Source organism: Chrysemys picta, chromosome 1 (assembly GCF_011386835.1).
Source record: "Chrysemys picta bellii isolate R12L10 chromosome 1, ASM1138683v2, whole genome shotgun sequence".
Classification (NCBI taxonomy): domain Eukaryota; kingdom Metazoa; phylum Chordata; order Testudines; family Emydidae; genus Chrysemys; species Chrysemys picta.
Window position 1 is genome coordinate 332,379,158 of NC_088791.1, and position 26,487 is coordinate 332,405,644.

A 26,487-nucleotide genomic window follows, 5' to 3' on the forward strand; every position below is an offset into this window, starting at 1 on the left:
TGTTTTCTGCTCAGATTTTAGAAAACCCTTTTAAGTTGGCTTTAAAGTGTTGTGCATGAGATATACACTAGCACTATCTTAGTGTGTTATACTGCCCAGCATCATCATAGTATCTGAGTGTCTTCCACATAAAGTCAATAGCAAAGTCCCCAATGGACTTCATGGAGTCTCTGGGACTTCTCCCTTTATGAGGTAGAGACTTTGCTAGGAATAGGTTTTTTTTTTGGTTTGGGGGGGGGTCTTTCTTGGAAGGAGGCAGAGTTGGCAGGGGGTTGGGAATAAAAAGGATATGTGAATTGTGGGTGAAAAGGGTTTTTCAAAGAGGAAGATTTTGCCATGTTTCCTAAAATGGTCAAACTTTGGATTTGCCTGCACTCCTCTGGAAGATTGAGGACACCCCTCGACAGAGAATGCTTTGTCCCCAGATCTCAAATGCTTCATCCTGGGCTTTGTGATCTGCCTTGTCCCAGAAGAACACATCTGTCACAGTGGTTCATAGATTAAAATTCAGCCTTTGGTGTAGCTAGGGCTTGATCCATTGATTGCTTTGAAAATTAGGACCAAGGACTTAACCGGGCATCAGAAGCTGGCTGGGGACTTGAGCATGGTCCTTAGAAGCTTTAGTATTATTCATGCATATCGGCCTTTTTCTGGTGGAAAAAACACACTCTGTGTATTTCTAATCATGGTAGCAGTGCTTCTTGCACGCACAAAGGTACATGTTACTCTGACTACTGTTTCATCTTAAGTGTTTACTAAAAACAAAGTATACAATAAAGAAGTTGTTGTTTGTAATCATTTACTTACATTCCATAACCAAGGCACTAGTCCAACAAAGAATTTAAGCCTGTGTTTAACTTCAAGAATTTGAGTAATCCCATTGAGCTTCATGCTTTGCTGGATGGACCCCGATGATCAGTTAACTCATAACCCTGCAAAGACAGAGAAATGGCTTCACCTCTTCTTCGATAACATATTCTGGACTCTTGTCCTCACCACAAAGCTGTATTTTATGTAAGGCTTCCTCTGTCTCCTTTGCTTAATATCATCTCTCCTGGCTTTGTGTTTTCTTACCCAAGCTGGTTCTAGCTCCTCATGGCAGAGACTATGGGCCTGATTCTCCTCCTCCTTACACATGTTAAGCAAGAGTAACTCATCTGAATCCAGTGGAATGACACTTGTGCCGGTAAGAGGCTTGTGTCAGTACAATGGAATAATATCCCAGGCCCACCTGTGGTGTTATATGTTATAGGGGCTGAATCTCTCCATGGCCGCCTGGTCTGGTTACTCCCTCTGAAGCCCATAGCCAGGGCCAGCCTTAGGGGTGGGCTCCACCAGGCAATCGCCCCGGAGTACCAGGGTCAAGGGCGGTGCTATATGGTAGCAGAGAGGTGTGTGTTGCCGGTGTAAAGTCAGAAACTGCGCCCGGCTGGCAGGGAAGTGCTGCTTGGGGTGGCGCCCAGATTTCTCCCTGCTCCCTCCCGGCATAGGAACACTGGGAGAGGGAGGGGAAGAGAAGGAGGAGAGAGCGGTGATGAGCAGATACCACCCCCCCCCTAGGGGGCTGTGAGTAGAAGGGGGGAGGGATAACTCAGTGGTTTGCACATTGGCCTGCTAAACCCAGGGTTGTGAGTTCAATCCCTTGCAGGGGCCATTTAGGGTTCTGGGGCAAAAATCTGTCTGGGGATTATTGGTCCTGCTTTGAGCAGCAGGTTGGACTAGATGACTTCCTGAGGTCCTTTCTAACTTTGATATTCTGTTAAATAGCAATCAATGGCTAGACAGTTAAATGCTTTCAAAAAGAGATTTATTACAACAACTAGAGCTGCTTGGAAAGTGGTAAATATCTTCTGTGGGAAAATATAGAAAGACAAGAAAAAATTGCATTGCCTTTTTTTCAAAAAAATTTGTGTACGATTTCTGGTTTTTCAAAAAGAACCCCTCCGCACCCCAAAACACCAAACCACCACAGTTCCAAAAGCCAACACCCAACATCTTTGGTATTTTTGTTAGCTAAAAACATTGTTGAACAATTTTTAACCATCTTTAATAACAACTATACCACTAAACATTGTACCTTACAAATACTTGTTACCTTCTCTCAAAAGTCCTGTTACAATCAGTACCCTTCAAAATTGGATAGACTTTCATATTACACCTTTGTATTATTCTTCTGTGAAAATTGGCATTTTTTGTGCAAGACTACATATCAATTTTGACTGTTAGGGAAGCACTGTTCTTCCAGTTCAACAAGCCCATAGTATTCACTTTCTTGCTGTTAACTCAATCTGTCAAGCAAAAATGATGCTTAGTTCTAGTTTTAGGTGAAATTCATACTTTGCACCCAGAAGCTCATCTTGAGATGAAAGTAGATGCTGGTTAGTTGTTTGTGGTACCTTTTGTAAGACAGAGAAATTTCAGATATTTCTGGCGTGTTTATTATGAGGACTAAGTGGCAGATATTTTTGTTTTTAATAAAGTTTAGTGCATGATAAGCTGTAATATTAACCAAGGTCAAGTAGGGAAATGTATTTAATACTTGGTCCAAGAGGAGCAAAGCTGACCTTGCTGGTTTGGCACTAAATGCATGTTGTTTCCTTGGGTTCTGACACACGCATATTTCATGCTAATATTTACAAAAATCAAAAATACCCCATCAGGAAATCATCACAGGAACACCCATGCTGTGTTACTGCTATAACATGCACAAAATTTCCACTGACTTTCATGGGAGGCCCACACCCTATATCCAGGATTTTATAGATCCTGGAATTAGATTATTTTATTTTCATTTGAATGATATTACTACAGTTCATGTGTAGCCATTCTTGGTCTGTAAATTAACTTGTTAGTTGTTGATTATGGAATTAAAAACTGGGACTGACTTTGCATTTAAACGTCTTGCATTTTCTTTGAAAGGAAGTCCCCAGGAATGCTTGAAGGAAGAGATGAAGAGGGTTGGGGTTTTGAACCCATGAGTGTAAAAGGTACACTATGGCTCAAACATAATGGAAGAAGATAAAAAATAAAACTGCTGTCGGGATGAAATTCTGGATGCTGTGCAAACCTGAAGTCAAAGAAGGAGGAAACACACCGGCACGTGGGCAGTGGAGTTCTCCCATTAGGTAGTGTATGGCACAGCTGGTCAGCCTGTTACCACCTGTTGGATTTCCCCCATCCACTTCATGTGGGGTTGTGGATGTGTGCAATTCACAAACCCACTGGCCATGCGCACCCTCACAGTTCATCCTGTCCTCTCTCTTTCACACTGAACACACTCTCTCACTCACTTTCTTCACTCTCTTGGGACATGAGGGTCTGTGAAGTCTATCAATATAGGTCCTTAGGATGCCCTTCTCCTAAGTATCTGAGCTGGCTCTCTGGCCTCTACCGGTACTTCCTGGCCTCATTGGACAGTGTCAATACAGTGCTTCTGCTGCGTTTGAAGTAGAGCCTTTCATGGCCTGGTAAGAAGCTGCAGGATTTGGCCTTGTGGGAATTGCTTAGTACGCAGCACATTTGTCACATATGAGTTTCATTTCAAAAGGCAGTAAAGGCCACATTAAATATAACTATCAGGTGTACATACTACATCACATGTCCATCGAGCACTGTTGGATCCATGTCAGCCTCTCTTTAACTTTAGATTCCCTAGGACATACACAAGCCTTTCAGCGCTGACTAGTTGGGGCCTGATTCTCCATTGCCCTGTACCTTATGAAGTCATTTAAGTAGGCCCAAAACTTCACCTTTCTGATCAGTAGCTTTTACACCTACTCTGCACTAGTGCCTTGACTGCATAAGGTGCAGGGCAATGAAGAATCAAGCCCCTAGGTAATAAAATCCAAACTCTGGGGTCTGAGGCAGAGATGTACTGAGCTCCAGCACCTGCCTTTGAAGAGGTAGAAGCAATGATCACTTTGCATCTTCCAGGATCAGATCCTCGATAGTAGGTCGTAAGCAGAAATTATTTTGGCCTTGTCACTTACTGTGGACCCCAATGGGCATTGTAACACAGCACACCATCTGGTGCAACTTCAGCAAGGTGGGAGTTGCTCAACTGAGGCCAAGAATTAATTGGAGTATTGCATGTTATCGGGTTTGATGTATGGACAGAGGTTTGCTGAAGCCACACAGCACATGGATCAAATCAATGCTATTCATGGGCTATAAGGCCAGAAGGGACCATCATAATCACCTAGTCTGATTTCCTGCACATTGCAGGCCACAGATCCTCACCCACCCACTCCTGAAATAGACTCCCAACCTCTGGCTGAGTTACTGAAGTCCTCAAATCATGATTTAAATATGAAAGTTACAAAGAATCCACCATTTACTCTAGTTTAAACCAGCGAGTGACCTATGCACCAGACTGCAGAGGAAGGCGAAAAACTGCCAGGGTCTCTTCCGGTATGACTCAGAGGGAAATTCCTTCCCAACCCCACATATGATGATCAGTTAGACCCTGTGCATGTGGGCAAGATCCACCAGCCAGAGAACTGGAAAAGAATTCACTATAGTAATTCAAAGCCCCATCCATCTAGTGTGCCAGCTCTGGTCGTTGGAGATATTTGTTACTAACAATCGGAGATGGGCCACATGCCATTGTAGGCAGTCTCATTATATCATCCCCTCCATAAATTTATCAAGCTCAGTCTTGAAACTGGTTAGATTTTTTGCCCCCACTGCTCCCTTGGAAGACTGTTCCAGAACTTCACTCCTCTGATGGTTAGAAACCTTCATCTAATTTCAAGTCTAAACTTGTTGATGGCCAGTAGATAGCCATTTATTTGTGTGCCAACATCGGCCCTTAATTTAAATAACTCCTCTCCCTCCCTGGTGTTTATCCCTCTGATGTATTTATAGAGCAATCATATATCCTCTCTGCCTTTGTTTGGTTAGGCTAAACAAGCTAAGCTCCTTAAGTCTCCTCTCATAAGGTAGGTTCTCCAGTCCTCTGATCATTCTAGTAGCCCTTCTCTCACCTGTTCCAGTTTGGATTAATCTTTATTAAACATGGGAGACCAGAATTGCGCACAGTATTCCAGATGAGGTCTCACCAGTGCCTTGTATAATGGCAATAACACTTCCCTATCTCTACTGGAAATCCCTCGCCTGATGCATTTTAGGATTGCATTAACCTTTTTCACAGCCGCATCACATTGGAGGCTCATAGCTATCCAGGGACCTACCAGTACATCCAGGTCTTTCTCCTCCTGTGTAGTTTCCAATTAGTATGTCCCCAGCTTATAGCAAAAATTCTAGTTAGTCTCTAAGGGCATGACCTTACACTCTGCACTATTACATTTCATCCCATTTTTTCTACTCCAGTTTTCCAGGCCATCTTTTTATATATTGCAGTCCTTCTCCATATTTGCACTTTGTGTCATCTGCAGATTTTATTAGCGCACACACTTTTTTTGCCAAAGTCATGAATGAAAATGCTAAATAAAATTGATCCCAAGATGGAATCTGAGGAACTGCACTACTAATCTTCCTCCAGCCTCACAGTTCATTTTTTAGTATGACCCATTGTAGTCTCCCCTTTAACCAGTTCCTTTACCACCTTTCGATTCTCATATTAATCCCCATCTTCTCCAGTTTAACTAATAATTTCTTATATGGAACTATATCAAATACCGTACTGAAATCCACGTAGATTAGATCTGCTGAATTTCCTTTGTGTAGAATATCAGTTATTTTCTCAAAGAAAGAGATCAGGTTGGTCTGGCACAATCTACCATTTGTAAAATCATGTTGTATTTTATCCCAATTATCATTTACCTCTATGCAGGAGCGCCGCCAGCTTTTCTGCTGCCCTAGGCGGCGGAAGGTCCCGCCCTGAAATGCCGCCCCCCACAGAGGTGGTGGAAGGTCCCGCCGCCAAAATACCGCCACAGTTGCCATCCCCCAAATTGTAGCACCCTAGGCAACCGCCTAGGTCACCTAATGGGTTGCACTCGCCCTGCCTCTATGTCCTTAGCTACTTTCTCTTTCAAAATTTGTTCTAAGACCTTGCATACAATTGATGTCAAACTAATAGGCCTGTAGTTTCCTGGATCACTTTTTTCCCATTCTTAAAAATAGGAACTATATTAGCAATTCTCCAGTCATAGGGTATGACCCCCCGAGTTTATGGATTCATTAAAAATCATTGCTATTGATCTTACAATTTCATGTGCCGGTTTCTTTAATATTCTTGGATGGAGATTATCTAGGCCTTCTGATTTGCTCCCATTAAGCTGTTTGAATTTGACTTCCATCATGGATGTGGTAATTTCTACATCTATATCCTTGTTCCCATAAACCGCCCTGCCACTACTCCTAAATTCCTCATTACCCTTATTAAAAATGGAGGCAAAGTATTTGGTTAGCTGTTGGGCCATGCCTAGATTATCTTTAATCTCCACCACATTCTCCATGTTTAGCGGTCCCACTTCTTTCCTTTTCTTTTTATTTATATGGCACAAAAACCTTTTACTATTGGTTTAATTCCCTTTGCAAGGTCCAGATCTGCTTGGCTTTTGGCAATTCTCACTTTTCCCCTACACTTTCTGACCTCCAAGAGGTAGTTTTCCTTGCTGAGCCATCCCTTGTAGGCCTTCTGCTTTCTCTTAATCACCTGTTTGAGATGCTTGTTCATCCAGTTTCGTCTCCAAATGTTCCCTACACATTTTTTCCCCCTTGCTTGGGATTTAGGCTTCAGGTAGTTTCTGCAACTTTGACTTTAAGTAATTCCATCAAGGACCCTCGTTGCATACCTATTTTTGTTGATCCTTCCATTTAGCTTAAACTGAATTAGCTCATGATCCCTCAAACCAAGATTGTCCCCTACAATCAGTTCTTCTAGGAGGTCCTCACTATTTACCAATACTAAACCTAAAATGGCCTCTTATTGGTTCAGTAACCATTTGGTGAAGAAATCTGTCAGCTACCACATCCAGGAATATCTGGACCCTACTATTATTAGTAGCACTTGCCCCTCCTATTAATGTCTCCTATAATCACACAATTCCCAGGAGAATTTGTTTAATTAAAATATAAAAAGTGTCTCTATCCATATCCAGATCGGATCCTGGGAGGCTATAACAGACCCCAAGCACTATCCCAGTAGAGACTCTGTTAGCTTTCTTCCCCAAAGTGATTTTGACCTAAACAGATACTGTTTCATCCATTCCATCACTTCTAATTTCTTTACAGTTTACCTTGTCATTAATATACAATGCTACTCCACCACCTTTACCTTTTCTTCTGTCTTTCCTGAACAGCATATACCCTTCAATACCTGTACTCCAGTCATGACTATCATTCCATCATGTTTCTGTTATCCCTATAATATCTGGTTTCTCATCCTGCACCAGTACTTCTAGTTCCTCCAGTTTGCTAGTCGGGCTCCTCTCATTGGTGTACAGACATCTTAGTTGTTTCTGCTTCACTTCGCCCAGATTCCTCAGCTGATTAGGTACAGTCATTCTACTGCCAGTATCTCCTACCTGACTGTTAGTGCCAATACCAATGACACTATCGTTCCTCTTGATATCCATTCTCCTACCCTCTGTTCTTCTTTTCTCCATTGCTGTATCCTCTTGATTTTTCACCCACTCAATATTAGAATCAGGTTTGGCGATTACATGAGCATCTCCCAACTGTCTACCCTGAATTCCTAGTTTAAAGTTCTTTTAATCAGTTGTGTCAACCTCCATCCCAGAAATCTATTCCCCTGGTGACTCAGTGGAGTCCATCCCAGGAGAACAATCCTCTGTCCGCTGAATGCCTCTTAGTGGTCGAACATCCCAAAGCCCTCCTTATAGCACCATTGCCTGAGCCATCTGTTGATCATCATAATCTTGTCTTGCCTTCACTCTCCTCCTCTAGGGACAGGTAAATCCCACTGAAGATCACCTGAGCCTCCATTTCTTTAAGCATCTTCCTCAGTCTGGCATAGTCTCCCTGGATATGTTCCAGCAAGAATCCAGCAGTATCATTTGTTCCCACATGAAGGACAATCAGTGGATTCTTTCCTGCTCCCATTTGGATCCTTTCAGCCTCAGGTCCACAGCCCATATCTCAACTCCTGGTGCACAGCACATCCTTCTGTGCCTGGGATCAGCTCTGGTGACAGATCTGTCTGTTCTTAGTAGAGACTCCCCAGTCATGTAGACCTGCCTCTTCCTGGTGTTGGTGCAATTCTCCAGCCTTCCTCCTTTTATTCTTTCTGGCTGGAAGTCTTCTTGCCTTTTGTTCTCATTTGCAGTCTTCTGCAAGTCATCCTGTATCCTCCTGGGGCTCCAAATTCTGGCTATCTTCATTGACTCTTCCCCTCTTCTTGTAGGGCTAGCTGCTTTTCTCTTCTTCCTTGCTCTCCGACCTTCTGTTACTGGCTGCTTCTCCGATTCAGCAAACCAGTTCTTCATCTCTATTTCTCCTTCACTAGCAGTCTTTTCCTCTGCCTGGGTCTCTTAGTCACATATTTCCATTGGCCACTTTCCTCATCCAGCAGTCTATCTTCGCAGTTCTCCAGTTCAACTTGCATCTGCAAGTCTTGAGTTTTCCCTTCAGCCTCCTCTTGCCTTCCCGCCATTATCCATTCAAATCCCCCTCAAAACTCAACCACAGTTTCTACCTGCATCTCCAGACCTTGGATCTTCCCTTCCATCAGATCTGTCAAGCAGCACTTCATACAAACGAAGCACTTTTCAGATACTCGCTCCAAGATAATGTACATCCCCCAGATAGGCCCACTGACAGCAATTCCAGGCCCCAGGGCAGAACAGACAATGCCCCCCCTAGAAAGCAGCTGTCTGGCCCCACTGCCCAGGGAATATCCCCATGGAGGGTTCCTTGCCAGCAGGCACAGAGACAGCCCTGCTGACTCTGAGCCAGCCCTCCCACACAGCTGTATCTGGGGGGTCCCTGGCTGCCCTCTGGTGCGCGGCAGCTATTGCATTGTGGCTGGGCGCCGGGTGGGGAGAGGCAGGGCCGGGCGAGGGATGTGCTGGTGCTGATGCTGCAGGGATCTTGCAGCATTTGCAGTGGCACCTGCTGATTGGTGGGCTGGGCCAGGGTGACATCAGCGGTCGGCCCAGTACAGCAGGAGGTGCCTATAAAAGGCCCCGGCAGGAGCCTGGCCACTATCCCATCCTTCCAAGCCCTTTTAAGTAGCCAAGCCCCTTGAGCAATTGAACCCTTTCCCCTTCCCCCATCAGCAGACTGCCCCCAGCTTCCACATCCAGTCATCTTCATTGTCCCTTCCATTCTATTGGTCACTACCACTGCTGCCTCTGTAGCTGTCATAGACTTCCCTCCTAAACTCCTGCCAAGAAACCCACCCACCCACACCAAAAGCCACACACTTTCCCCCGAACTCCCGCTCCACTCCCCTGTTTTTAGCTCTGTTTGCTGGCTCCTGTGCCGCTGCTTCTGCCATTTCCCTTTCAGGATCGTCATATTAAAGATTTTTAACATTAGTCTAGATTCCTTGAATAAACACTCTTTGTTTTCCCCTGCTATAGTCACGGTTCACCTCTGAATCACTTGACTTACTCTGCGATATAATCAAAGTGACTAGTTGTATTGCCAGAGGAAGGAAACTGCTTTGTTGGCCTCAGCCAGTCTTCCTCTTAGCAGGCAGAGGCTGTAGCAATGGCTGTGCTGTGCTGGACAGCCAGCAGTTGTGCCAAGAACAATATCGTTACATTTAGGTGATAGCATCTAGGGCAAGGAAGCCGCGGTCAGCACATCCCTCGTCCTGCGCCACTTCCCGCAGCCCCCACTGGCCTGGGACAGCAAACCGCGGCCAGTGGGAGCCGCGATGGGCCAAACCTGTGGACGCGGCAGGTAAACAAAGCCGCCTGGCCCACCAGGCTGCTTACTCTGGTGAGCCGCGTGCCAAAGGTTGCCAATCTCAGGGGTCAAAGATAGCTCAGTGGTTTGAGCATTGGCCCCCCTAAACCCAGGCTTGTGAGTTCAATCCTTAAGGGGGCCACTTAGGGGTCTGGGGCAAAATCAGTACTTGGTCCTGCTAGTGAGGGCAGGGGGCTGGACTCAATGACCTTTCAGGGTCCCTTCCAGTTCTATGAGGAAGGTATATCTCCATATATTAGGGGAATCAAAAATTGAAACTTTTTATTAAACCTATTTGAAGCTTTACCAGAAGGGTGATTTACGGCTTTCTAATAACAATCGCTGTTTTGATCGACATATGGTAAAGCAAACTGACACACACATTCTATAAAATCTCTGCCACAATTCTTGTTTCATAGAAATGTTTATCAGACAACTGGCAGCATGAAAGCATTTTTATTGTCGGTTTCATCACTGAACAATGCAAGACATTTTCTTCCCATCTTGTTCTTGGAAGAACTTAGTCTTTGTTTTATATTGGTGTCCTTGATCAAAAACAATTGGAGGAGGAGGAGATGCATAGCTTAGATTTTTAGCCCTTTTCATTGCATGATCTCAGAGACTTTATTTTCATTTATTTATTTGATTTATAGTGGTAGGTGCCTCTCTAGTGCTCTGGGCACTTTTTGAAAAAAGAATATTTTACCAAATCCAATAATAATAAAAATGTTATAAAGCTATTTATGGTATGGCCTCACCTGGAATACTGTGTACAGTTCTGATCAGACCTTCTGGGGAAATGACAGAGCAGAGATAGAAAGGGTGCAGAAATGGGTGTAGTGGATGATGAGAGGCATGAAGATTAGAAGGCATTGGGACTCAGTAATGTCTGTGGAATGCTCAGAGCTGCTTGCAAGGAAAGTGCAATAGAAGTGTGAGACATTGTTTAATATTTATATAACAATAGTGCTCAGAGGCCCCATTCTGTATGGGGGCCCCATCATGCTGGATAATAAGAACATAAGAATGGCCATACTGGGTCAGACCAAAGGTCCCTCTAGCCCAGTATCCTGTCTGCCGACAATGGTCAGTACCAGGTGCCCCAGTGGGAATGAACAGAACAGGAAATCATCAAGTGATCTATCCCGTCGCCTATTCCCAGCTTCTGGCAAACAGAGGCTAGGGACACCATCCCTGACCATCTGGCTAATACTATATATATAGGATAAAATTTAGACACAATGTAATTAGAATGAACACAGCAAAGGCTGATAATTAACACAAGGTGCAGGAAGAGGGCATACGAGGATCATGAGGGTTACAAAAGTCAAAGGTCAAGTGAAATCTTTATTGGTACTTAGACATCCTGGCTCTTCTTTGGATGAAATCAAAATGGACTATACTAAAATATCAGGCCAAAGTCTAGAATGAGATGGTTCGGGTCAGAGGGCAGTCACAGAAAGCTAGCTTCTTTTCCTTTATGACGTCAATAGAGGTGTCTGGATTGAGTCCAGCATTTGAACAAAACATGTGTTGGCAAAATAACACCCCCAGGCGTCAGGACAAAGACGGCCGTTAATGTTGTAAGCGTGCTAGGCGGGGAAGGAAGTGTGTGTGAGTGAGCAACAGAGAGAGAGAGAGATACACACAAGTTAAAACTGAGAAGCAGATTTGCTTCCCAGCCTAGTGCCCTTCCAGAACTAAAGATGATCTTGGAGTAACATATATAGTTTCTCTCTTTATTTATTCATTTATCACTCTTCAGAAAAAAAAAAAGAGGCGCAGGGCATTTGATGCCTTGAAAGAAAAGAAAATTGCAGCAGGCTGAAGACAACCATGGTGCAGTCTTATGGGAGGCTGGGGAAGAGAAAGAAAAATGTCCTCAAGCTGAAAAGAGAGAAGTTCAGATGCTCGGGGACAGCTGCCAAATCAGAACAGCACAAAGGGCTCCTCTCTCTCACAGCTCGTTCTAAAGCAGCGATCGCCAACCTTTTTACACCCAAGATCTCTTTTTGAATTTAAGGGCAACCCAGGATCTACCCCACTCCTTCCCCGAAGCCCCTTCCCTTCCCTGAAGCTCTGCCCCACTAACTCCATCACCCCCCTCTCTCTGTTGCTCGCTCTCCCCCACCCACAATGACTTTCACCAGGCTGAGACAGGGGGTTGGGGGGTGTGGGGGAGGTGCAGGCTCTGGGCTGGGGCCAAGGGGTTCGCAGTATGGGAGGGGGCTCTAGGCTGAACCTGAGACAAGGGATTGGGGTGCAAGAGGGGTGAGGGATGCAAGCCCTGGGAGTGGGTTTGGATTCAGGAGGGGGCTCCAGGGTGGGGCAGAGTCTTTGGGTACAGGAGAGGGTATGGGGTGCTGACTCTGGGAGGGGGTCAGGGTGCAGGAGGGGGTACGAGGTGCTGGGGAGGCACGTGGTTCTGCACGCTGCCCCTCTCTGCCGGCACTGCCCCCACAGGTCCCATTGGCAGGGAACAGGGAACTGTGGTCAATGGGCCCTGCGGGGGCGGTGCTTGCAGGCAGCGCACAGAGATCCCTGCCTCCTCCTCCCCCGGGGTTGCGGGGGTGCACTGGCCGCTTCTGGGAGAAGTGTGGGGCCGGGGCAGGCAGGGAGCCTGTCTTAGTGGTAGCCCCGCTGCACCGCTGGACTTTTAGCGGCCGGAGATCACGATCGACCAGTTGGTGACCACTGTTCTAAAGGGAAGATGGAGGCAGGAATTAGTCCCAATGCCAAAGGGTAGAAGAAACTAAAGGCTTAATCCTGCTCAGGTAAATGTCCCATTGACTAGTGGGAGCAGAAGGAGGCTCTAAATCAGGGGTTCTCAACCTTTTTCTTTCTGAGGCCCCGCCCCCGACAATGCTACAAAAACTCCAAGGCCCACCTGTGCCACAACAACATTTTTTCTGCATATCCCATAGATTAAAAGCTGTATTAAATGGATTGTTATACAGTTACACACACACACACAAAATATACATAAAAGGATAATATAGGCACAAAAACAAACTGAATATTATTTTTTTATTTACTCAGCCTGAAACTTGTTGTTGGTGCTGATCAACAATTCTGTCAAGACCTGGGCATATCTTTGACGAGCACACACGATGTCATGATCAGTGTTCATCCTGGTTCGGTACTTTGTTTTCATTGATGTCATGGCTGAAAATCCAGCTCCGCTTAAGTAGGTGGTACTAAAGCGGATCAAAACTTTCAGCGCTGCAGAAGATGCTGTGATGTATGCTTCGGAACACTCACACCAAAATGTCTCTAGGGGCATTTCTTTGAACCTGGTTCTGAGGGAAACTGTCTGACGAAATGTCAATGAGCTCTTCTAACAATTTTGATGGAACAGCAGATGGAAGTTTAGCTTCAGTGTTCTCACTAAAGGTGTTTGTAGTGCACACATCTGTAGCAGCTTGTTCTGGTGTGAGTTTGGGAAAATAAGCATTATATTTGTTAAGCAGACCAGACAGATGCGCTGCTAGCTGAGGTTTAATGACGTCAAAGTCAATGTTTCATTTCTGAATGAAAGAATGTAAGAGCTCAACCATATCAGCAGTGCCCCCACAGACACGAACTTTCCAGAGTTGTAGTTTTCTTTTGAATGCCTCAATTCTTTCATGCTGGGCAATACAATTAGTGTTTCCCACCTTGCATAGTTTTATTCGATTTATTCATTTCACTGAATATGTCTGTGAGGTAATCCAGTTTTGCCAGCCACACATCATCTTTCAGCACTTTGGCAAATTCAGTTTTCTTATCGACTAAGAAAATACATAACTCTTCCTTGAAATTAAATATACAGGCAAGCATTCTGCCTTGAGACAGCCATCTCACCTCTGCATGCATGAGCAAGGAATGGTGCTCTGCACCCACTTCCTCACAAAGTTCAGCAAAACACCTAGAGTTTGTTGCTCTGGATTTAATAAAATTAACCAGGGTTACCGCTGTGTACAGAACACTGTGAAGACCTGGTTCAATATCTTTTGCACCAAGTGCTTCTCGGTGTAAAAAGCAGTGTGTCCAAATAGTGCGAGGTGCAACGGCTTTTATTTTTTGCGCAACACCAGAATGCTTTCGGGTCATTGCTGCAGCTCCATCAGTGCAGACCCCAATGCAATTAGTCCAGCTGATTTCTGCTGAAATTATAAAAATCATCTAACAGTTTGAAAATGTCATCTGACTTGGTTGTTGTCTTGAGCTCTTTGCAAAACAAAAAGTCTTCCTTTATTTTCTTATTCTACACATACCAAACATAGGCAAGTAAATGGGACATTTTTGAAATGTCTGTGGATTCAGCTAGTTGTACAGCAAAATCATTGTCATGCAGCTGATCAATACACTGAGAAACTGTGTCTTCTGACATAGAAATGATCCGTCGTCTGACAGAGTCATTTGATGTCGGTATTTTTGTCAGTACCTTGGCCTTCTCCTCTCCAAATACTTCCTTATTTATTTCAATAGCACATTGCATTATCAAAATCTCAGCAAGCGTATGTAATTTTTTTGTTTAAGCAATTTTCTACACCACTATGTGGTATGACCTTAAAAGCTTTTTATCTGCAATAGTTGTGAATTTCATTACTGCTTTAGTACCAAGCAGTTCCTTGGCCTTTTGCTCAAAAAATGAATGGTGCTTATCCTTATAGATGTCATGTTTTGTAATTAAATACCTCTGTAATTTGGAGGGTTTCAGACATTCATTGGATAACACTTGTGCACAAATTACACACTGTGGCTGAGGTATATCTCCCAAACCGAAATTCAAATAGCTGTCTTCATATTAACTACATTTTGCAAGGTTAATAACAGCTTTATGTATCTTACTCACATCACCTTCTTGATGTTCTTCAACCATTATAGTGGTTGAACTTGCTGAAGGAAGTTTGCTATCATCACTCTGTGGATTTTGTTGTTTTGAAAGCTGATGGTCACATTACAAATTTATCCATATCTGATATTTATTGTTTGCACTTACAAATGTTTTCCCTGTGCTGTGGAACTTGTCCCGTTCCTGTTGAAATAGCTCCTTTATGACCAGAAAAGGGAGCTAGCTAACTTGCAAGACTGGCATCAGACTCACTGGGCCATGGGCAGAAACCAAGGAGTGAAGTCCTTGCAGGCAAAGTCTCTGGAGGCAGAGTCAGAGCTGGGCCAGAAGTACTTAAGGCTGACCTGCAGGCAGGGTGACTCCCACCCCAGGGGCTGACCCGGAAGTCTGAGTCTCCACCTTTCACACAGGAAGCCAGGGCTTGTGCTTCAGCCCCGCTGGGGGTGGGGGCGGGGTTTCAGCCCACAGGGCACAGGGTTTCAGCCCCCAGCTAGCTTCAGCACTGTCACTGGGTCTCAGAGATTCAGCTCTACATCTTAGAGTGTTGGTGGTTAAATAACATAGAGAAAACAGTATTTAGGATTACTTTCATTAGTGTATTAGTTTTACTTAAAAGATGTGAGGAAATTTCACATTTAAGATAAGATGGGACAGGCAGGGTCTAGAGACTTAATGCTTCCCATTTCTGTGGCACCTCTTGTCTGAGGATGTCAAAGTGCTTTATACACCTCTATCCCAATATAACGTGACCCGATATAACACAAATTCTGATATAACGCGGTAAAACAGTGCTCTGGGGGGTGGAGGCTGCACACTCCAGCGGATATAACAAGTTCAATATAACGTGGTTTCACCTATAACGCGGTAAGATTTTTTGGCTCCCGAGGACAGCGTTATATCGAGGTAGAGGTGAATATACTAATGATGTCCCTCAGTGGGCTGTGAAGGATGCAAGTATGACCCCATTTTACAGCTGTGGAAACTGAGGGACAGAGACTGTGTCTTGCACAAGATCTCACAGCAGTGAATAGAGAGCACTACAGTGTACTGAGATGTTGTCAGAAAAGGGAGTCTCCCCATGTCCATACTTTCCCTTGAATTTGGGGTCCTTTGCAGTTGTAGTTATTCCTGATGTGGGAATGATCACGGTAAGGGAAATCCTGATCCCATTAAAATCAGCAGCAAAACTATCATTGACTTCAGTGGGGCTAGGATTTCACACACACCCCATCCCTACTTGTATCGCAAGGCTGCCTTTTTGTTCTGTTTGTACAGTGTGCAGCACCGTGGGATCCTGGTCCAGGATTGGGGCTCCCAAGCCTCTCCGTGATACAAGTAATTAATAAAGCTAGTCTGTGGCACCATGGCATGAGCAGTGACCTACAGTAGACTCCATCTATGCTCTTCAAGTGCATAGGACTACAACTGGCCACCACTACGGCAAACTCAAAATGCTTCAAACAGGGGCAAACCTAGAAGGGGCAGAATGACTGTTGTAGTGAATTAGTTGTGTGCTGTAAGCATGAAGACTTTTGTCCTCCAAAAACTAAAGTGCTGATCCTGTGCTAACAGTAAAATTAGCTAACTAGCTAGCTAGCTTTCCAGTTGTGTCTAGGATCTCTAAATGAAGTTATTACTCTCAATAGTTTGGAATCCCTATAACATGCAAGTATGATCTGCTGTCTGCATAACAGAGGCATTTACCAGACAAGCTCAAATAATGACTTTTTAAACTCTACTCTTTCCATTCAAAATTTCAGGATCAAATTTAAATCTTGATGTTGCCTTGATCTTTGTCCGGATACAGGTTTGATTGTTTGACCTGAACATGGGGGGCTGTTTTTCATACTTATATTTTATATTTGCAGTCCTCAATAAGTAGAATTCTTTTTGTCCAGGGGGAGTGTGTACTGTACTTGGGATCAGCATGACTTTATAAGATCATAAAGACTGCTGTACTGTAATTGAGAAATGTTCCATCTAGTTAGAGGAGCTCTTACAATGGCTGTTGCCTGATGTTTCAAAGGAAGACATGATGCGTAGTTAAGCACTGGAATAGGCTTCCAAGAAAGGTTGTGGAATCCCCATCATTGGAGGTTTTTAAGACCAAGTTGTACAAACACGTGTCAGGAATGGTCTTTCTTGGTCCAGCCTGAGCATAGTTCCTGGACTACATGACTTCTCAAGGTCTCTCCCAGCACTACATTTCTGTGATTCTATTATTCTATGCATAGCATAATGTATCTACTTATGAAGTACTATACCATAGGGTCAGGGAGAGCTCCATCAGCCACCTCCCTCCCTCAGCTGGTGATCAACGTATGCTCTAGAAGATCTCAAACATTATAGCTTTGATCCTAGCAAATGAAACTGGAGATGTTGTGGTATTTCACTACTAGAGGAATTGGTTATCCCCAAGTAACTCCACAGAAGGTTAGGGGTAGTGTAATAATGTGTGTAACAGAGCCCCTTACTGGCTGAGCTTGGAACTGTTCCGCCAGAAGCTTTGGTGAGCCTAGGAACCAGAAAGCCACCAGTTCATGTTTCAATATGTTTGGGGTCAGGTTTTTTCTTTCTTTCTGAATTGAGAGACTTCCCAATGCAGGATGCAGAGGTCTTATGTGGAGAATATTTCCCTGAGATCTAGCTATGCACATAGCTGGTATATGTAAGCTGACAGTCTCATTACTGCTTGCCTTACCCTCGCCTACCTTTTCCTTCTGATTGTTCTATGACAGGATGCAGCAAGTGGGTGTATTAGGATGTTAAGCTCTTTAGGGCTGGGATTGTCTCTTACTCTGTATACACAGCGTCCAGCCCAATGGGGCTCCAATTCTGATCGGGGCCTCTTTGTTACTGTAATACAAATAATAATGTGTCAGGTCTCTTCTGTCATCTTCCAGGTTCTACCCCAGAGTGCCCGTTAGGCTCAGCTTACCCATTCTGTACAATGGGTACAGTATTACTTCTCTATCTCACTGGGGTATAGAGGGTTCTTACTGAACTGGTGTTTATAAAGCCCTCTGAGAATCTCCTATGGAAAAACAACTATGGACCTGAATTAATACTAATGAAATCGATGAAAGTGTTTCCATGGACTTGAATAGTTATTGGATCAGCCTCTATAAGTGTTGTTTTTATTTCTCAGGCCTATGGTAATGCTGGGGGCTTTTTTCAGAAGAAACAGGAAATGAATCAGGCCAACATTCGAGCTTTCTAAGAACCAATTACGATAATTTATTACCTGACAGTCACCTTGGAAAAACTATCTATCAAAACATCTCAATATCCCCTTCTAATACACTAGTAAGGGTATTTTTAAATATATATACAGTTGGAAGATCCCTTATAAAAGCATTCAGTCGGACTAGTAATTATTTCTTTATGGAGTTTTCCTAGACCTGTTTTGAAAATCTGTTTGCCTGGATATTAAAGGGAGTCAAAACTCTTATAATTTCTAACATATGGATCTGTTTGTTTTTTTGTGAGGAAAAATTGGTGCCCCGGGGCCTGGCAACCCATGGGAAATAGTAATGAGCTCTCTGCTAAGTGTCATGCATAACCCCATCACTGGGGTCTGCAGGGCTAATGTGAGGATTTGGGATCTTTACAACAAAATTGTTCATATGGTTCAATAAATAAAACCTTGTAAACACTTTGGTTCTGAATTAACACGTGGAAGAAAATGTGAAATAAACAAACTTTCCAATAATGCCATGGACTATCAGTACTTCGCCTTTGTGCCCCTGACTGTTTGTCACTCTTTCATTGTTTCGCATCTAATATTAGGGATGTCCTGATCATGGAAATGCAAATTGTGTTGAGTTTGCAGGATGAGCCCTTAGCCTGCAAGCACTTTGGGACAGGGACCTTCTTTTAATTTATAGGCCCAATTCTGTGCTCATTTACTCAACATGAATGAGGAGTAACTGCACTGAAGTCTTTGGAGTTGCACGGCTGTGAAACTGGTGTAAACAAGAGCAGTATTTGGTCCTGGGGTTGTAGCCCAACCAAATAAATCAAACTTGCACAAAGCAATAAATATCATTACAGCCCCAATGGCAGTTAATACACTTGATGCCATAATTAGGTCAGTGGACCTTTCTCTAGTTAAATCCCCAGACTCCGATATTTGTACTAAAGGTCTTTACAAAGCAAAGGAAAAGTTGAGCTGCTAAATGATCGTTTTTGAAAGTTCCTAGTTTCCGTGGGAGAGGAAGGACTACCGTCCGACTGGATTAGAAACCAACAACAATTGCACCGGTTTGTAAAGAAGGGATGACCAGGAGCGTGGGATTTGAACCCAGAGAGAGAAACTGTTAAAAGGGAATTTGTAAATCATGGTCAACAAAAGGTTTGCACAACAATAATCAGTGGGAATGTGTAATGGGAAATCCTTCTGGGGTTTCAGAGGAGATCTCAAAACATGCTGAGTAAAGCCGCCTGAAAATCCAGAAGCAACAAGTACTGTCTTTTTTTTTTTTTTTTAGTTTTTTACTAAAAAATCAAAATGGCAATACTCCACAAGATATAAGAAAACAGAGGGCACCATCCCCATGTCCTTCATGCTCCTTCGATCCATGTTATACAAATAATATATCATGGGCAGCAGGTATAATATGCCAGGTGAGGCTAAACCTCCCCTAAGTCCAAGTCCTGCCCATGCTCCGCCCTTTCCCCCAAGCTGATGGGAGCTCAGCTGCCGCTGGAGGCCAGTCGCCCAGTGCTGGGGCCCACACTGGGGGCGGCCGGCAACCTGGTGCTGAGGGCGGCCGGCGGCCCTGTGCTGTGGCTGTGCTGCAGGCGGCCCAACGCTGGGGGCGGCCGGTGGCCCTGGGCAGTTCAACCGGGGCTCCTCCAACCTCCAGCGGATGGGGGGCAGTAGGGGCGGGGGCTCAGGTAGAAGGGGCGGGGCCGCGGGGCTAGCCTCCCTGAAAGGGGGGGCTCACGCGCCACTCATGCAATATATATTTAAAAAATACAATTCCTGTAGGGCAAGGGAGGGGTTGTGCAAGCCCCTCTGTGCCACTAAAGCTTTGCCATAGAGCTCTGCAGGGAAAGGACTGAGGAGTGATGGGAGCTGTGCAAGGTGTGGTCGCCATCCCTCCCCTATCCCATGCATGATAGACTGGTACTCTGCACCCACCTTTAGTTGGCTGGTGCAGAGGGGGTCAGAGGAGCGGGCCCCTTATGGAAAATGCTATTGACCATAGCAGAAAACAATAAACTTTGAATTTATTATTTGAATTTAATAGAGATTTATTATTATTATTTAATTATTGCATGTATATACTAACACCTAGGTACTCCAGTCATGGACCAGGACCCATTGTGCTAGGTGCTGTACAAATGGACCAAAAGGACAGTCCCTGCCCCAAAGAGTTTACAATCTAAGTATAGCCCTGCTATAGAATTTTATAGGTCCAAATACCTATGGAAAGGATGTTATTCTCTACAGATTTTAAAGAGCATCTATAGAACCCTATTAAATGTCTATGTAGAACCCAATTGTTTTTAGTTCATTACATTCAGTAAGGCTTTCCCATAAGCTTGACCAAATAGTGGTTGCAAAGGAGTTTTGGCCACTCTTGCAGCCCATAGACTGGAACAGTATCGCTACAGACCTGCTTGTGGTTTACAGGATGAATTCTGTCCCTATTGGATTGGGAAGGTAAATTAATTTCACCCATGTTCATTGCCAATCACATTGCTCTCATCAGACAGGGAAATTGCCATTCTGTGCCATGTTTCCTAAGCACTGGCCCATGGCTCCCTGTAACAGAATCACTGGTCCTGCCACCCAACCAGCCCCTGGACTGCTAGGTACTGTGGGAATTAGTTGCATTGTAGGATACAGAGCTTTTGAAGGACAATGCAAATTAAGGCCTTGATCTGGAGAGGTCCTGAGCACCTACATCTGGCTTTGACTTTTAATGGGTGTTGTGGGTGCTCAGTGGGGTGTATTGAAAACTGTTAAAATTGTGATTCCTTACTTTAAATTCTCTGGGGTTTCTTGGTCCTGTTTGCAGTCAGGGGCTCTGAAAGGAGGTGTGCAATCAGAGTCTGCTAAGCAGGCAGACAGCCTAGAGTAAAGAGGGGTGACGTGCCTCTCTGTTTTGGGGAGCAGCCTGCTTTGTCTCTTTCTGTTTTGAGGTTCTTGTGTGTTATCATTCTGGAGTCTAAAAAATAAAGTTATGTTTCATGGAAAACTTCCAGCAAGAGCATTTTTATGTTTTTATCTAACGTCTCTGCATGCCCTCAACATAACACTTGGCTTCCTATAAGATCAGACTCCAACAGCCTGATCCAGCTCCTGTTAAAGGCAGTAGGAGTGTTCCATTGATTTTAGTAGTAATAGGATCAGGCCCTGTAGTTTTGCTGTAACTGACATTTTGTATCTTCCTTTCCCCGTCTTGGAAAATGGGGAATGGGATACAGTTGCAAAGAAGCTGCTATCTACTCGTTAAATGCCCTCTCAAATAAGAGCGGGTATGAACATAGACTCACAGACTAAGTCAGAAGGACCATCATGATCATCTAAACATTGGAGGCTTAACTAGAGCTAGAATCTACAGCAATACCCGCCCCCCCAACAAGTTTCCTTGTAATGTTATGCTTTGCTAGTGGTTGGATTTTCCCATTTGTTTTTTGTTTTATTTTTCATGAAGTGATAGCCATCCACTACAATGATTCATTTTCCATATGTTTTTTAAAATGATCAGAATGCTTGTTGATTGGTTTTAGCTCTTTTAGGAAGTAGGTAGCCACATTACTTACCAATGATATCAACACAAGAAAAATGACCCATGCAATATGGCTTTTAGGCACAACTCTTGAATCTCAAAAACAAAACAAAAAACCTCAGTGAATCAAAGCTTTTGACCTGGGACATTGTCTGTTTCCAAGTTTATTCTATGCTGTATTAACTCAGTGCATAGAACCGTTTTACCAAGTGGTTCTTTGCACAGACCTACTATTAGGCCAGCAACCTTTGGCATGTGGCCCGTCAGGGAAATCCGCTGGCAGGCTGGGACAGTTTGTTTACCTGCCTCGTCCGCAGGTTCGGCCAATCGCAGCTCCCACTGGCCGCAGTTCTCTGTTCCAGGCCAATGGGAGCTGCGGGAAGTGGCATGGGCTGAGAGATGCGCTGGCTGCCGCTTCCCGCAGCCCCCATTGGCCTGGAACAGCGAACCATGGCCAGATAAACAAACCGTCCCGCCCCGCCAGTGGATTTCCCTGATGGGCCGCATGCCAAAGGTTGCCGATCCCTGTTTTAAGTCTTCTAATAACCTTACTGGAGCAATGCTCCCAGAGGACTGGCAGCCTGGGTTTTATTCCGAGCTTTGCCACAGACTCCTCCTTGTGTGACTGAGGCCTTGCCTACATTGCAAACTTTTACTGCTGTAACTGTAGTTAAAGCAGCAAAAAACAAAACAAATGAAAAAACCCCAAACAAACAAATCCTAGTGTAGATGTAATTATTCCAGTATAAAAGTTCCTATCTCAGTATAGCATATTCTAGTTCAGTGAAGCAAAATAAGATATACTGGTATAAAGCACATTATATGGGTATAATTTTGTCTACCCTAAGGTTTTTACCGGCATAACTATATTGATTTAAAAAAATCACACTCCTAACAGACATAGCTATGCCAGTAACTATACCCAGTTCTCTTCTAAAGGAGCAGCAGCCACTGGATTTCTTTGTTTCTAGGTTTGTCCCTTTCCCTCTAGGGATGAAATCAGCTGCTTTGTTCCCAAACCTTAATAAGTCTCTCCAAATTGATCATTCTGTTTGGGCATGTGGGTTTTTCAAGCCTTGCTTTAATGCTGAACATTTCTGCTGGCCTTGTCACTCTTCTGTATTTGTAGGAAATAGATGGCTTGAACTTGTGATTATCTCTTTCTTTGACATCCATTGTAGCTAAACTTTGACATTTGTAGTAGCTGTGAGCCTTTTCCCTGCTTTGCCACAATATTTTCATTGTACAGCCCAGAACTGACTTAGAGCTGGTGTCCAAGGTTGATTTTATTCTCTATTATTTCAGAAGCCTTGCAGGTTTGGAGACTAAATGTCAAAAGTACAAAGGAGAAAAATACACTTTTCTTCCTGTTTTAGTTGGGCAATATCAGGCATGCTTTTTTGGGAAATATTTTTTGGACTGCTCTCAGAAGATCTTAGTCTCTTTCCATTGTTTTATAATGCATTTTTTGCATATCCATCTGGAGTGCACTACTGTATAAACAGGGTTCAGAGGTGCTATTAGAACAGAGAAATGGTCTATCCAGTTCCATGTCCTAGCTTCAACTCTGTCTGATGTTAGCTCCTTCAGAGGAGTGTGCCAGACACACACGATTGTGGAGGAGCTCACCTCAGGTCCTCCTGTATTAAAGTTTCTATTTTTATTTCTATATCAGTGTCTACATCTTTTTATTTTCAGTTGTACTAACCTATTTATTTGCCATAATAAATGTGTGTAGAATTACAGTTTAGTCGATATTTAGCATTTAATGTAGAAGGACACCTTTTGCAAGTTCCTTGGATGATATTTTTTTATCAAGACAGGCTCGTCTGCAGATTATTCTGAAGAGGGGTCACTGTGGCTGGTAAGAGCAGACTGTGATATATTCTGTTATTTAAATATGCCTTTGCCTTTCCTTCATAGGGGATGGCCTTTACACTTGAAGAGAGGCTACAACTTGGAATTCATGGTCTGCTTCCTCCATGCTTCTTGAGCCAAGATGTTCAAGTTCTCCGTGTCATGAAAAGCTACGAGACCAAATCCAGTGATCTAGACAAGTATGTTGAAAAAGTCTCCTCCGTTTTCAATTTTTGGCTGGGATTGTGGTCTTTACAATCCGCATGGAGATGTGAGGATCCCCAGTTTTAAGCCTTACATGCTCAGAGCCCTTCTTCAGAATCACTGTTCTTCCAGCTAAGGATACTTTGTTAACTAAGGCTTGGTCTACACTACCCCCCCTAATTCGAACTAAGGTACGCAACTTCAGCTACGTGAATAACGTAGCTGAAGTTCGAAGTACCTTATTTCGAATTAGTTCAAACTTACCTTGGTCCACACTCGGCAGGCAGGCTCCCCCGTCGACTCCGCGGTACTCCTCTCGGCGAGCTGGAGTACCGCAGTCGACGGCGAGCACTTCCGGGTTCGACTTATCGCGTCCAGACTAGACGCGATAAGTCGAACCCAGAAGTTCGATTTCCAGCCGTCGAACTTGCCGGTAAGTGTAGCCAAGGCCTAACAGTTTGCCAGTTGTGTCTATTCTAGCCTGCTCATTGTCTCCTCTGTTCACTCCAGTTGTCTCCCAAGGTAGATATGACACTACACAGAACATGATCACTAACATAGTGCATTCACTTAACTCTGTCTATCAGCATGTTCAGTAAAATGCCTGATGGAAGAACAAAAATAACCTGCCAGCAGATAAGAGAAATTTAAAAATCCTATGCAGTGATAAACATTTGCTTCTCCTCCTATTCCTAACCCACCATCACTTTCAGTATTGCTCATAAGTAAGGTTAAGATTTTGTCATGGTTATTTTTAGTAAAAGTCACAGACAGGTCACGGGCAATAAGCAAAAATTCACAGAAGCTCACGACCTGTCTGGGGGCGACTGACAGCTGGAGCTTCACTACTGTGGCAGGGGCTGACAGCTCCTCCAGCCCCACTGCTGCAGGCGGTCACAGCGGTCCGTTAAAGTCACGGAATCAGTGACCTTCATGACGAAATCGTATCCTTACTCATAAGAGTTACTGTGGAAAAATGTTAGGTGCTTCCTTTCCCCAGTGCCTGTGTGTTTTGCTTTTACATCACTGTTGCTGGCCTAGCAACTGAGAAATTCAGACAAATTGTACCCTGCTCTCTGGCTTAGCACTTCTGCTACAGCAGCATTGGCCCATCTTTATCGTAGACTTAGGCACCAGTCTTGCATTATGTAGCATGCAGACAGACTGCGATGACTATGAGGAGCCCAGCAGTTTGCCCACATGCTATACTTTGCAGGATTAGGCCCTGAACACATAGTACGGTTAAGTTTGCACGTTTCCATTGTAAGTGGGCCATTTCCAGTTGCTTAGAATATTTTCAGACTTGCACTTTTGTGGCTGAAATTTGACAAATTCATTCTCAGCCCAGGAATCATTTTCAGGAAAGAAGAGAGTATAGGAGAGATGTTTTGACATAGCTCAAGCACATCAGCGAATCCTACATCCCACACAAAAAATAATATGTGATCATCTAAGACTGTGTCATGATGCATATGCACAGGTGGGCAAAGTTAAGGTTACAGAGGTGACCTAACTTTTTTTTTTATTACCTCATTTTTAAAATTATTATTATTTGAGTGTTTCTTTTTTTGGTGTGGAATTTAACTATCCTTCTTCATTTTTAACACTGATATCTTCCCACACTCTTTCTAAGGGAATAGGTTGATTGGGGTATGTAAGGTTTGAAGGCTGATGTGTGTTGAAGACTGTGGGTGGATGGGCGGGAATTTTATTGGGGGTAGGTTGGAGAGTTTTAGGAATATGAATCTATTGCAGTTTGTATATGTGTAGTCCTTAAAATATGTATAGCATGCAGATCACTTGATACATTTAAATCAGATATAGATTAATTCTGGCACTGGCCCTCATAACCATGCCTTCAGCATAGTTCTTCTGATCCTCCTCATTAGCGATGTTTGTGCTGCAAATCCTGAGGATACTGCAGTTTCTGATTTTCAGAGGCACTGAGCATGCACCTCTCCTGTCGAAGGTAATGGGGCTATGGAAGCTGAGTACCTCTGGAACTTCAGGCTTGGGCTGCCCATCAAAAGACTGGTACTTGGCCCTTGTGGGAGTGTCCTGCATTCTTAGCAAGTGAGACATTATGAATCTAGAGTCCATTAGCTTCTTCAGTCATACACGGCATTGGTGGAATTATGCATACCCAGGTTCTTTGATGTGTGTATCTGTTTTTTTTCTTTTTTTGTTTTTTAGATACATTATTCTTATGACACTCCAAGACAGAAACGAGAAGCTTTTCTACAAAGTGCTGACCTCTGACATTGAGAGATTCATGCCCATAGTTTATACTCCCACCGTCGGCCTGGCCTGTCAGCAGTATGGTCTAGCTTTCAGAAGGCCACGGTGAGTAGACTGACTATTTTTTTCCTTCTTTAGTTGGATGTGAATGTTCCTTTGTATTGAGCACCCATATTTCTGTGCGTGGCCCAGCAAAAATAAAATTTGATTCTTGATCAAAAGATGGTTTGTCAGACAGCTTGTGCTGTTGTGCTTTTAATGACAAGCTGGGTAGCCGGGAGTAACTCTGCTGTCTTCCTGTAAACTGTGAACAGAGGGTGGTTTTGTTCTGAAACAGTACTGTACAGTCTGTGTAACTTAGCCACAAATGTCACTCCGAAGCCACACCCTTCCACTCCCTGCCCTCCTTTCTCTCCTCTGCTGTCTCCATAGCACTGAAGTTCTTTTGACAGCACGGCCCTTTGAGGAACATTTGGGCTTTAAATACCTGTTGGTGACTCGGAGAACCTGTGTTGTTTCATATGCCCTGCAATGGATTGCACAGCAAAGTGCATTTTTTGGGAGAAATATTCTGCATGATTCCTTGTAATAATATAGTTTTAAAAAATAAATAATTTTGATTAGCTAATGCTCTAATAATAGTTGTTAGCTATGAGGGTTTTAGTGCTTTCCTGAAAGTTCAATAGTGAAGATTCCTTTAAAGTGTTTTATTCTTCCATCCCTCAAATGCATCACTAGGCTAAAAACATAGGCTTTACTCTAAAG

The 26,487-nt window shown here is 43.8% G+C and overlaps 1 protein-coding gene across 2 annotated transcripts in view; it reads left to right on the plus strand.

Moving 5' to 3' along the window:
- ME3 (malic enzyme 3) overlaps positions 1 to 26,487 on the plus strand; it is a 189,458-nt gene that overhangs the window by 72,220 nt on the left and 90,751 nt on the right. For both annotated transcript variants that reach the window (XM_005287523.5, XM_005287525.5), the window contains exons 2-3: positions 23,347 to 23,480; positions 25,678 to 25,827. In XM_005287523.5, the coding sequence (XP_005287580.2) occupies positions 23,347 to 23,480; positions 25,678 to 25,827 (284 nt within the window). The remainder of the gene's footprint in view (positions 1 to 23,346; positions 23,481 to 25,677; positions 25,828 to 26,487) is intronic.